The sequence below is a fragment of the Pygocentrus nattereri genome, chromosome 22 (genome assembly GCF_015220715.1).
Source record: "Pygocentrus nattereri isolate fPygNat1 chromosome 22, fPygNat1.pri, whole genome shotgun sequence".
In the NCBI taxonomy this organism is placed as follows: Eukaryota; Metazoa; Chordata; class Actinopteri; order Characiformes; family Serrasalmidae; genus Pygocentrus; species Pygocentrus nattereri.
In genome coordinates, this window is record NC_051232.1 from 33,041,683 (window position 1) to 33,054,796 (window position 13,114).

The window sequence follows — 13,114 nt, forward strand, 5'->3', positions numbered from 1 at the left end:
TCATTACAGCGAGTTTCTTCATTAAGTTTTGTTTTTATGTCTCTGGTTTTGACTTTCCATCGTGAAGCCTGTCTGCCATGCATGTCACAATCTTTGCACAAACTGCTTAAGCAGGTTTTAAGCGGAAATTTCCTCTTAAGAGCAGTTGGTAAATGAGTTGGAGGGACAAAATAGGGCAAGATAGTCCCCAAAGAAAACTTATTTTTAATGACTCACCACTATTTTATCATCATTACAACTCAGAAGACTCGTGTAGGTTCTCTGGTGGTTCTGGACGGTAAATAAAGTGTCTATCTGTGTTGTAGTCATGGCGACGTCTGGTTCCCATCACCACCACTGTAAAGACGTCTGGACCGTTTCACACCAAACCCACTGAATGACTCTACACCTCAACCACTGATATCTCTAAAAATCAGAAATACATATGAGAAAATGACCAAAGGACGCAGAGGTTTAGTGTGTAAAATGGTTTATGATTGAGTGAGGTTACAGAGCACGAGACGGAGACGAGAAATCACAGTAAAATAACAAAATAAATACATCTGCCTCGACAGCGGTGTCTGCTGAGGAGATCAAACCATCTACTGTGAAAGGAGGCGCTAAAAAGTAGGTACACAGACAAGAAGACCAAAAAAAAGGGGGATAAAGGGAGAATACTTAGCCATATCACTTCCACCATATCACCAGCGGAAATGTGATAACAGCTCTTGATTAAAGAGATCCAACAGAACAAACACCAGCATTTGATCACTGGCCAGACGGAATGATGAACACAACGAGGCTCCATCGTCTGGGACAAGAGAGATCAGCTTAATCCGGTACTCCAGCGGTTTCAGGCGCCCCCACTTTGATCTGCAGCACTCAAGCCGTTTCGGTTCGTCACGTTACATAGAGTTTATCACTTGGAGGCAAACAAATACTGAGCGAAGGTAAACGCAGTGGTCTCAAATCACTAATTAAAGCCTACAGTGTAAATACTTCATTGGATTTCAAGCACTTTTCTGAGCTCCGAGGGCCCTGACACGAGGGTCTCTCGCCGCATTGTGTTCTTTCTTGGAGAAAACGAGTTCCAAGAGGTGATTTGAAGCATCACGTCAGTTAACATCACTACAACCAGGGAATTTGTGATTTAAACGTCTCCGTATTGTGGCTGATTCGCCACGTACCGCTCCCAAAGGTTCCTCCTTTCAGCGGCTGAGGTGTTTAATCGTATAGGATGACGAGGTACATCAAAACACGATCTCCGGATTGTCTAAAGAAGGGTCGGCCCAGTGTAACGCATTCAACAGGCCTAATCGTAGTTCAATAATCTCATAACTGACATAATAAAGCACTGACTAGGGAAGGAGCTGTCTGTGTATAAAAACATGTAACAAACACCCAAGAGAGCAGGAGATAAAGCACAGATCAGCTACACAAGACATGATATTCCCATTATAGAGAAATACTCCGCTGTATTCTAGACGCGACTCGCACAAGAGGATGAATACGGTTAGCACAATGGCGAGAAGTAAGAAAGAAAAACAATATATTCAACGAATTAGAAAAGTGCCTCAGATGAGCCAAAAGAGTCAGTGGTCCTAAACCCATCTGCAGCGTGGAGTTCAACTGCCAGTTTTCTTTCCTTGAACTGTCAGTTTGTCTTCCTTAGAAAATATCCTTCATGTTTTGGTCTCTTCATCTGTTTGCAGGTCCTCATGCATTAGTCTTTAGCATGTTTTAGGATACCGATATCGAGTGTGGCAGTCCATCTCGGAGGGATATGAACGTCCTCCAGAGCCACGCGTCGATTTAAGCCAAGCTCCTTTGTCGTGGCTTTATTCTTGGATACAGCTGTTGAGGAAAAAGAGACAAAAAAACCCTTTAAGAGACAAAAAAAACAGTGACTTGCATTCTAATCACCTGTTTGAAGACACAAAACAGATGTTTAGGCTTAAAGACAGATGTCTTTACAGTGGTGGTGATGGGAACCAGGGCTCGCCATGACTACAACACAGATATAGACACTTTGTTTACCATCCAGAACCACTGGGTGAGTTTTTATATGCTAATAATGGTAAAATAGGGGTGATTCTGGGAAAAAAAAACCCTTTGGACGTCCGGTTCCTATCACCACCACTGTGAACGATTCTAACTCTAAGGTTCTTACTCACATCAAGCCACTCTGAATGACTTTGTTTACATCTTAACTATTCAAATAAGCTGAAATTCTGAAAAACGGGTGGAATTACCCTTTAGCGTTAAGGCCGATCTGATGTTTTCAGAGCCGAGTGGACACAAATCAGATCTGATCTAAGCCACTTTTCTCACTCACGCGACCTTAATGAGAACGGCCAGGTCAGCATTTTTCTCTTTTTTCCATTCAGCATCAACTCGGCGGCAGCGTCTGACGAAGTTAGGGCGGGTAACTGATTCCACACCATATGATGTTTTCTTTTGCCTTGGTCTCAAACTAACAATGAACAGCTGAAACCTGTTCAGAGAAACTTTTCTGCTAGTTAATTTAACGCACATGGTTTAAATCACGTGACATTACTATTTCGGATGTGGGTTGCAAAAGGGTCATTTCCGGTCAGAGACGTGCTCAATAACAACAGATACGGGTCAATTATCCCCACAAATGTGAACCACTGAGTCGTAAAAATCAGAAACGAATTATCACGTTATGCTGATCAATATTCTACGCTGGTTAGGACTAAATACTGTACGTTTAGAAGAAGCTAAAAGCAGAAGATTCTGTGCTGAGATCAAAGGCCTACTGTAGAGATGGTGTCTCCAACATAAACACTGCTAAACCCACGCTCTAAGTGGTACGTAGGGAATCATCTCACCTGTTGGGAGCCTAAACTAATGAATAACTACAGATGCTGTTCCTATAAGAATCAAAATCAATCAACATACAGAAGTACGTTGAACCAGGTTACCAGCTTAAAACAAATTTCAAGCATTTAAAATCATATTTTATTTTGCACAACCAGTGAAGCAACATTTTGTAGTTAGAACTGCAGAGCTTTATCTTTACTACTGTGCTGAACTCACATTACGCTGGGGAACCATCATAAACACATTTTGCTGCTGTTGGAACAAAACCTTCTATCCCGATTTCTGTAGTTTTTTTATTTTTTGGGATAATTTAAAAATACCAGCTTCCACTTATACTGTGCAAAAATTTCATAAACGAATGGAACAAAGAAATGGTCCAATACATTTGGAATAAAATCTTATCACACTGACATTTGGACGTTTTATTCTAGATATAAAGCTTTTATTATGACAGATGCTTTGCATGGACACTGCTTGGAATATCAAAGCTAGCCTGACTATCCAGGATGAAACAATCGGAAAGTAAGCAGACATTCGATTACACTATCGAATACAGTAGCAAACGGCCTACATGCTAATACCAAGTCAAAAGGCGAGTCTCTACTGTACTTCATTAGTGACTAATGACTTCAATGAGAGAACTGCAAACTCTACTTCATTCTAACAGCTGCCAAGACATTATGGGTGCTATTTAAACCAATACAGGGTGATGCAAAAACACACCCGATTTCAAAGTGCCATATATTTACAGCCCTGAGGCGCCTGGGAACCAATCACATTCCAAATGAAAGAGGGGGTCAGAGTCTCCAGCTGTCAGTGAACCTCCAACAGCTCAGAGCGTTCTTCATTGGTTCCAGGAAGGAGGTCACTAGCGTCACCAAATCTCACACCTTGTGATTTTTCTGTGGGGGTTTGTTAAGGATTCTGTTGACGTACCACTCCCAACGAAGCTGGATGAACTCGGAAATCGCACTGAAAGAGCCGTGAGAGCAGCGACACCCGACACTCAGTCCAGTCTGGGATGAGTTTGACTGTGGCGTTGATGTCGTCCGTACAGCTGGAGGAGGTTCAGACTGAGACCTTGTAGAACTACATAATAAACTTTATGCTCATTTACACCGTTTACAGCTCACTGCATTGATCTGTGATGATTTACAAGAGAAATACATCGTTTTGAAACCAGATCAAGCTTTTTGCATCACCCTGTACCTTAAAGGAAGCTTTGGTCACTCTTCTCAGCGCCATCTTGTGGACTAATAAAATGGAGCATTCTAATATTCTAATATTATTCTGCCATTAGGCTTGAAATGCATTTCAGTATTAATAGTTAAATGCTAAAAAGACGGACACGTGGGCCTCCATGTCTCAACCGCATTTTATTTCTTTAAAATATTACACTACAGCATCGCTTAAAAGCACACAAGTCAATCTGAAACCTTTTAAATAATCGCTGAAGATCATCCTCATCCCCCCACCCTGATACTCACTCCGAGGAGGTTTCTGGGGATGTAGCCCTCTTTGTCCCCCATCCTCGCCCACCACCACTCGACCTCGTCTTCGTCTTCTCTCCGCACCACCGTCATGCAGTCTCCCTCTCTGAACTGCAGCTCGTCGTCCTCCTCGCTCTCGTAGTCCCACAGTGCGTACACCACACCTCGGTTCATTATGCCCATCTTCTCCTGGACTCCTGGAGAGGCAGAAGCAAGTACAGGGTTAAAGAAAGACGCCCACTACACCAGTGATGACCAATCCTCTTCCTAGTAACCTGCCTTGCTGGGCAGGAGTGTCATATACCATCAGACTCCTCTCTTATTTACGTTTACATTTACGGCATTTGGCAGACGCTCTTATCCAGAGTGACTTATAATTTGATGATTTTTACAAGGTGGTGTTAGGAGTCTTGCCCAAGGACCCTTATTGGTACAGTGTAGGGTGTTTGCCACGGTGGGGGTTGAACCCCAGTCTACAGCGTAGGAGGCAGAGATGTTACCCACTACACTAACCAACCACCACGCTGAGCTTTCTGACAGTAACAGATCTTAAATCATCACTCCTACACAGAGAAGCTTCATGAACACAGGCCTTCATCCAAGAAAGCTACAAATCTAGATTTTCAGGTGTGACAAAAAAAAATTTGGTTGAAACTACAGAGGCACTAAAATTGTCAACATATGCCACTCAAAATAACTAAATTCTTTTTTATGGTAACAAAAAATGAACTTTTTTTTTTCTTTGCAGTCAGCAGGTCAGTACAGCTGGAAGGGCAGCCGATTACTGAAGATAATGCGCTATTTTTTAGCTTCTATACATAATTTGTGACTCACATCAAAAAACAGCAAGAGATATAACACCACAAAACTAGAGGTCTAACAAAAACAGCATAAGCACAATAGAAAGTCACTGCCAGCACAACACCATATGCAGCAAAACTGCAAGGTATGACATTCATAGGCATATGCCATCAGATTTTGATGGACAATGTGCATGAATGTGCTGCAGATGGTCCTATATAGAACCTTTTTGAAAAGGGGTCTATATACCACCCAAAAGAGTTATCCTACTATTACAAGTCAGAACCCTTTAGGGAGCTATACAGAACCTTTTCGAAAAGGCCCTATAGCACATCCATGCACATTTTCCTTCAGTCTGAAGAACCCTTTTATGATAGGTTTATTTCATTTGTCAGGTGAGTTTGTTCTTAATTTTGGCTAATCATCACAATTTGGAAGTACACCCCGCAGATAGATCTCCAAGACTAGGACTGGTGACGACTGGACTAAGACATACTTCAGAATCAAGAGCAAACAGTAGAGCTTTTATATGAGAGTGCGCAATGAACGAATACCAAATACCCAGAAGAAAAACAGCACAGTAATCAATATCTGACCATTTCAAAGGGACAAAATGAAAAATGAAGAGCTGGTGGTAGAAGTAATACACACCGTAGAGGAACTGCGAGCACTGGGTGTAACCCTCCTCCATCTCCTCACACTTATCGGCAGCCGTCTGCAAGTCGCTGTAGGTGGTAGCAAACACGGCGGCTCCAGACTCCACAAGAAACTTGCACACTTGCACGTTATTGCAGGAGGCTGCGCAGTGCAGTGGGGTCCTAGCACATGGGTGCAGATGTACTGATTGATTAGGTTACTGATTAAACTCTCCTTCTGAATTCATACACACATCTGAGAACGATAACTACAGCAGTACTGATGTTACGTCTTGACCCAACATCTTGAACCTACCAGCCGTCACTGTCCGCAGCATTGACGTTGACTCCGAACTGCACCAGGAACTTAACGATTTCCGTGTGACCGGCACAGACGGCATTGTGCAGAGCTGTGATGCCCTCATCGTTGGGCTGACTTGGGTCCTCAACCTGCAGAAATTAAAAACATTATTCAAAAGCTCTAGAAACACAAACCCAGAAGTGAAAAGGCTTCGAGAGGCTGAAGAACTCAACCTTCGGTTACATAACTAAAGCGCTATTCAGGTGGGATTAACTTTAATGGGGAAGTGGGGCAATGCCAGTTAATTAGAGAACAGTCTGTACTTGATAAATATGAGTATAAGTGACAGAGAAGGGAGTGGCTTTAACTCCAGATAAAGAAATGTGAAACCATTTGATTTAGCTGTTATTTAGTTAACTGTAATCACCTGTCTTGCTGTCTTAAGCCCTATTTGAGCAGGATTAGTATTACCTGGAGATCTGCTATTATGCAAGATTTTAATCCAGTGCGAATTTGCCAAATACTTTATACAAGTAGGCTAAGTAAGAATTCCAGAGTGAATTACCTCAGATGAACTCTGAGCTCCTTAGTACTAGTAGTCTTGCTTCGACATCGACATCTCAGTAACATAAAAACGATCCCAGGTAATATAAAACGGACGATGCTGAAGTCGGCTTCCTATTCGCCAGCTTCTAATTCCTATTTTTCCATTCCACCTTAAATAGCGCAGCAGTTACTGCTGAACCACTTAAGGCGGAATGAGAAATTTCAAATAAGAAGGTGACCTCAGCTTCGTTGAGAATGGCACCTCCCTTTATTGTTCCACTATAACACCTCTTGCAAGGCAGTTCGCTTTCAGTCTTGTTAGGTGGCATTTTTGTTTTAAGTTACATTAACCCACTTTACTAGCCTAACCCAAATGATTTAGTTCATTGTTCAGAAGTGTGGGGCCTGTCGCATTATGCTGAGGTAATTTGGGGAAATTACAGAGATTGTTTATCTTTTAAGAATCAGCCAATCAAATCATGATTACCGTTGTCATTAGCTTGGGAATTTGGAGCCAACAGCCAACATTACTGCGTACAATCAAACACTTTTTCTGTATCGTTCACAGCAAGTTTTGAGTTTGAGGTAGGACAGTACATGTCAGCTTGGCTTAACCAGTGGTGGACAGTATCTGAGTAACTGAGTAACTGAGTATCTGAGTAAATGTAATTAGTTTCTGTACTTTAGTATTTTTGGTGTATCTGTACTGAAGTTTCTCCGTTCTGGACTTTTTCCTTTCACTCCACTACATTTCAGAGTCTAATATCCGACTTTTTCCTCCTACATTTTGAGAAATCTGTCGTTCCTTTTGGTTTCTGTGTGTATAAAAACGTAACATGTCAAAACGAAAGAAGCGCAAAGCCAGAGCACCAATCAGGGCCCAGCGGTCACTTTGTTTAGAGCTGGTTTTGACCTGTTGGTCATACCGACCCAGTGCAGCACGCGGTTCAACGTCAGCGCAGCAGCGTAAAACTTTGGGAGAGTCTGTTCAACATAAATGATGAACTAACCTAACTTTGTGTAAATAGAGCTCAATATAGAAATATGTCCACATATGCAGTCGAGACTGACGCGGCTTTTTTCTGAATTTCTACAAACACCATTTCATTTTATAGTAAATGAGTTTGGGCTGGTTTATGTTTATGAACAGACGCCTACAGATCAACATAGTAAAGGAGCTCATCTGTGATCCTGAGTTTAAAGCCAGTTTTTATTCAACTTAAACTTGGAACTAAGTTGTAAATAAATCTGAAACTGAAACTTTGCTTGTGTGTAAAAAGTGATTTCAGAGCCACTCGGTTCTCCCTGATGGAAACTGTTTACCTTCAGTGTTTTGTGCTTCTGATCATTTTAATAGACGTCAGCGTCACTAATTAATGACGTTCTATTAAAAGACTGGTTTACCAAGAGAGACGCTGGAGGACTTTCACCTGAAATGAGTTCATGAAGCCAGTCTGGTTATAAAAATGATAACAGGACATCAGAGCCAGAATTACTCTTTTAGTACTTTTACTTTATACTTAAGTACATTTGAAGGCAAATACTTTAGTACTTTTACTCAAGTGGAGGTCTAAAGGGAGGAACTTCTACTTTTACTGGAGGAATATTTTACCTTGGGTGTCTCGACTTTAACTCAAGTACAGGGTTTGTGTACTTGGTCCACCACTGGACTTAACACACAGAGAGCATAAGTATAAGCTTCTTTGAGAGCCTCCTTACTTAAATACCTTTTTCTACAGTTTATGATCCGACTTTTTACCAACATGATGTTGTATAGCAGGAATCTTTACTGATGTCAAAGTGGCCAGTCTGTAAAAATGACTAAAAGGACCAAAATCACATGGACAGCTGTAAAATTTACACTCCCCAGCTCCTCATTTAAAACTATTCCTGTCCGTCTACACTCTTAAAAAGACGGTGCTTCAACGGTTCTTTAGTAAAGAAAATGGTTCTATGTAGAACCCTGAACACTTCAAGAACCTTTTGCATGATTAAAGGGTTCTTTGCATCATTGCTATAGTCGGTGCTATATAGAACCCTTTTGAAAAGGGTTCTATTTAGCACCCAAAAAGGTTCTTCTATTGTTACAAACTTGACATGGTAAGAATAGAATAACCCTTCTGCTATACAGAGCCATCCACAGCACACTCTCCATCAATCTATAGAACCGTTTCAAGACGCAAAGAACCCTTTACTCATGCAAAGTGTTCATGGTTCTATATAGAGCCATTTTCTTTACTAAAGAACCCTCGAAGCACCTTTTATTATTTTTTTAAGAGTACAGGATTTAGGAAACCCGCTAATCACTTCTGGCATATAAACAAAATCATAACCAAGGTGAGCAAACCGATTACACAAAACAATATAATGCAAGTAAGCTAGAGGAAACATTCCACGGTGTGATGCACGAAGGTGACATTGTGTAGAAATGGGAAAACTCACTTCATAGATGATCCTCTGCACCAGGTCAAACTCTCCCTCCAGAGAGGAGTCGAGAAGAAGAGCCAGGGGATTGAATTTGACCCTCATGCTGTGATCGATGCGCTCCGATCCAACCTTCCGCAGGTTTGTCCTCTTGCCCTGAGAAAAGCAGATGCTTCATTTAACTCGGAGATCCACTGCCTGAGTGAGATGATGTACGACTACCTGACTCATCAGGAATAACTCTACGGTTTGTGGTCAGTAGTAAGACGCAGAAGCCATCTCCTCCACCACCAGCGCACAAACACCTGCCGTTTCTGCATCTTGGGGGAGAAATCCGCCTGGACTGAACTGCCGTAAAAACGCACCGGTTTCACTTAACGGGATCACGCAAGCCGATTACAGTTATTTTTCTCCCTGAATAAAGAGCCCTTTCAGGGTTTAATGGGACGCCGCTCATTAAGGGCAAACACGAGGGCACTGAGAAATGGGTCACTTATTTATTTCAGCTGCATAGGCTTTATCTAGAAAGGCTGCTTTAAGAGAATTAATGGAGCTTTCATGCAGGAATGGAGATCTTTGCATCTGTATGGAGGCAAATGGAAAAACAAGTTCCATTCAGACCAAATGAGGGCCAGCTTATGCAAACGTAATGCAAAATAAGTGTACCTGATTAGAGCACAACCCACAAAACCTCCCCTACTGTCTAACAAACAGACCCTATACAGGGACATATTACGTAACTACTGCAAGAGCAGCCTAGTGTCCTGGAGGTAAACCATCAAGTTGCGCAGGAGCTGCCCAGCCTTTTGTTTTCCCTGCTTAAAGACACCGGCTACGTTTACATTACCAGACACTAATCTGATTTCTGCTGATCTGATGTTTTCAGAGCTGTGTGGACACACAAATCTGATCTCTTTCAATACGAGCTGAGCCACTTTCGTATGTGGTTCTAGCTCAGATACGTACACTGCAATACTGTTTTCTCATCTGGAGTTGATTATGAACTTGAGAACTGCTGCTCTGTAACAGCTTCTGTCCTAAATGCAGTCCTAACTGAAGTTGTCATGGTGACCAAGCAGATCCCGATAATTTCCTGGGTTTTGAGTGTGAAAGCAGCTTAAGACAGCAGAACCCTCTTGGAGAAGGCTAAGCAGATAGACACTTACAGGTGGGAGAGGAACCTGGCCCGTGACCTCAGGGGGCTTCATATTGAAGGTGTCTTCTCCCAGGGCTTCCTGCTCAGCACCGCTGGGGTAAGGAGGTGGAGGGTATGGAGGGAACTCCTCCATGTAGCTCTCTGAAGGTGGTGGAAGCCCAGGCATCTGCTCCTCTGCCAAAGGAGGAGGGGGTGAAGGTAAGAGGGCCTCTTCAGGACGTGGGGCTGGATGTGGAGGCGGAGGAGGAGGGATAAAGTCCTCGCCATCTATCTTCAGTACGGTTGTTGGTGGCGGTGGTGGGTCAGAATGTGGCTGTTCAGGTACTTCGGGTGAGGGTTCTTCAGGGGTGAGGGAATCGGATGCCGGTAAATTCTCCTCCTCTGCAGGACTAGGAGAGTTCACGGTGGTCTCCATAGCAGCCAGGGTGGTCTTCTGATAGAGGAGCTTCTGAATGTTGGGACCAGCTGGACCTTCAGGTTCGGTGATGGAGCTGCGCTTCTTGAGGGGTCTGGGAGCGTTGTACAGCTTCTTCCGCAGAGCCTCCAGGTCCACGTCGCTCTGGTTGCGGTAGGGGTTGGAGATGAAGGGCAGCAGCTTGGTGGGGCTGAGTGGTCTTGGGATGCGCTCTGTCTCCTGGTTCTCTGGAGCAGGACCACCGTTCGTGCTGTGGTCTGCCTCCGTCTCCTGAACGGAGGGCCGCTCCAGATAGGGGTTTTCGACATGCTGGGGCTGGGACTGCTGACCTGTCGGAATCACAGGCTTCCCATACACTGCGTGGACAACAAAGAAAGGGAAAGGCAGCGTGATTCTGAAAACTGCCACATTGAAATCTCTACATACACGTCCAGACTGTAATCACACTGAGAAAGTTGCACTCTTCACAATTAAAAGCCAACCTGAAAAACAAAAGCATCTAATTTAGTACTGCTAAGTTTGGCACAATATGTTGTGCTGACCATTAGTTTGAAATTACTAACAACTAAGCTGAAATAACCAGGGGCCAGATTTACAAAAGCTTTAAGAAAAAACTTGCAAAGTTTCTTGAGTGGTTTCGTCGTGGGCTGGAGCTCAGGGAACCAGCCTCGTGACCAGAAGGTCGCCGGGTTTGATCCCCAGAGCCGACAGTACATGACTGAGGTGTCCTTGAGCAAGACACCTAACCCCCAACTGCTCCCCGGGCGCTGCGGATTGGGCCGCCCACCACTCCGGGCAAGTGTCCTCACTGCCCCCTAGTGTGTGTGTGTGTTCACTAGTGTGTATGTGGTGTTTCACTTCACGGATGGGTTAAATGCGGAGGTGGAATTTCCCAGTTTGTGGGATTAATAAAGTATCATTTAACTTAAGACAAACACTAAGATGTTCGTAAGAACGTTCTTAAACGCAACTCGTGAAAAAAAGTTATATATAAAAAAAAATCTTAAGATAATCTTCAGTTTTCTACGCTGCAGTTTACTATGTACCATAAACGACGTGAGGTATATATTCAAACTGTATCAACTGTCATTTCCATTATTTTGTTCAATCGCTCGGAGGAGCAAAACGGAGGAAAAAGCTCAAACCAAGTGTTTAAAAAATTTTAGCAAACAAGATCTAGTCTGGGCTCCAGCATCCCCCCGCGACCCTGACGGAGAAGCGGCTTAGAAAATGGATGGATGGATCTAGTCTAGATCTAGTCCTCCCTAGAAAATACAATAACTGTGAGGTGGCAGACGAGGAGGAGGAGCAACAGAGGGAGCATCTGTGAGATGCTCGACTCATCGACTCTCACAGACTGAGACGAGTCTACGTTTATCGCAAGGTCGAGAAAATACGTAAGAACACAATACTTCCCAGAACAACAGTTGCTCTTAAAACGGTTCTTAAGAAATAGCATTATTTCAAAAAGTTAAGAAAAAACACATTTAAGATTCTTTAAGACATTTGCATGAATCCAGACCCAGTTGTCAGCTACCCAGTAAAACATTTGTAGGAAAAAAACTTCACACTGTATAAATATAGCTAAATAAATAAATAAATAAATAATGCTAATTAAATCATAAACGCACCGCAGCCAGATCATTCAGACGTTCTACATAAAACATGCTGCAGTGCCTCTAGGGAATGTACTGATGAAAGCCACTATGGGAGATTTGTCAAAATGTGGCTCATCCATAATTCTCTATTAAACAAACCTGGTCTCACTTCAGTGATGCTCCTGAAAAATACCCACAGTTACGTTACATTTCATTAGCGGTCACTGAACAAGACGTTTCAACATTAGCTTTAAAGGAGAACCATTTTCACTCTTTCATCCATAAAATAAATGGATTTCTTTCATCCTAAACGACCCACTGGCCCAATTAATCTCGACAGGCCTCGTTTAGGAAACGCATGACATCTCGTTCTATTACTAAATGGAAATATGGAAGATAAACATAATGTACAGTATAACAACTTGGGCTACTAACCGATTAACCTGAAGTGATTCACGCTGCTTGTCAAAACTGATACCGCACACGTGCAAAAAGTGGCAGAGTCGGGTAAACAAGGTTAGAGGTGGCATTTGAATGGCTTTGCCAGCACAGGGTGATAAACAAGGTCCTCTTCAAAGAAGGATTAATGATCTTGTGATGAATGTGCTCATTACCGACTGACTTCCTACCCATTTGTATTAGAGTTAACTGCAGACTGTCACTTGCTATTTCAAGTCCATTCATCAGATTTGAATTCATAACAATGCGCATGGCACAATAACAAGCACACTTAACTACAGCACTTTGGAAAAGTCAGAGACCGCCATGCATTTGTTTTGTTTCTAGTCAAAAGAGCCATAAACTCCAAGTTTTCAGTAGTTATATCTACAGAAGATTATACAGAAGATTAGTCTTACATCCTGAAGGTGAAAGGCGTAAGGTAAAGACAAGAAACTCTGAGGTTAAGACTGTGGTGCTCTGCACT

At 42.7% G+C, this 13,114-nt stretch overlaps 1 protein-coding gene across 3 annotated transcripts in view; it reads right to left on the reverse strand.

Annotated features, from left to right (window-relative positions):
* Window positions 1–452: 452 nt before the first annotated feature.
* The window catches only part of tp53bp2a (tumor protein p53 binding protein, 2a), a 49,282-nt gene continuing 36,620 nt past the window's right edge, over window positions 453–13,114 (reverse strand). For all 3 annotated transcript variants that reach the window (XM_037532667.1, XM_037532669.1, XM_037532668.1), the window contains 6 exons: window positions 10,187–10,947; window positions 9,039–9,176; window positions 6,066–6,199; window positions 5,766–5,932; window positions 4,311–4,510; window positions 453–1,833 (listed from right to left, as the gene is read on the reverse strand). In XM_037532667.1, the coding sequence (XP_037388564.1) occupies window positions 1,792–1,833; window positions 4,311–4,510; window positions 5,766–5,932; window positions 6,066–6,199; window positions 9,039–9,176; window positions 10,187–10,947 (1,442 nt within the window). In that variant the 3' untranslated portion in view covers window positions 453–1,791. The remainder of the gene's footprint in view (window positions 1,834–4,310; window positions 4,511–5,765; window positions 5,933–6,065; window positions 6,200–9,038; window positions 9,177–10,186; window positions 10,948–13,114) is intronic.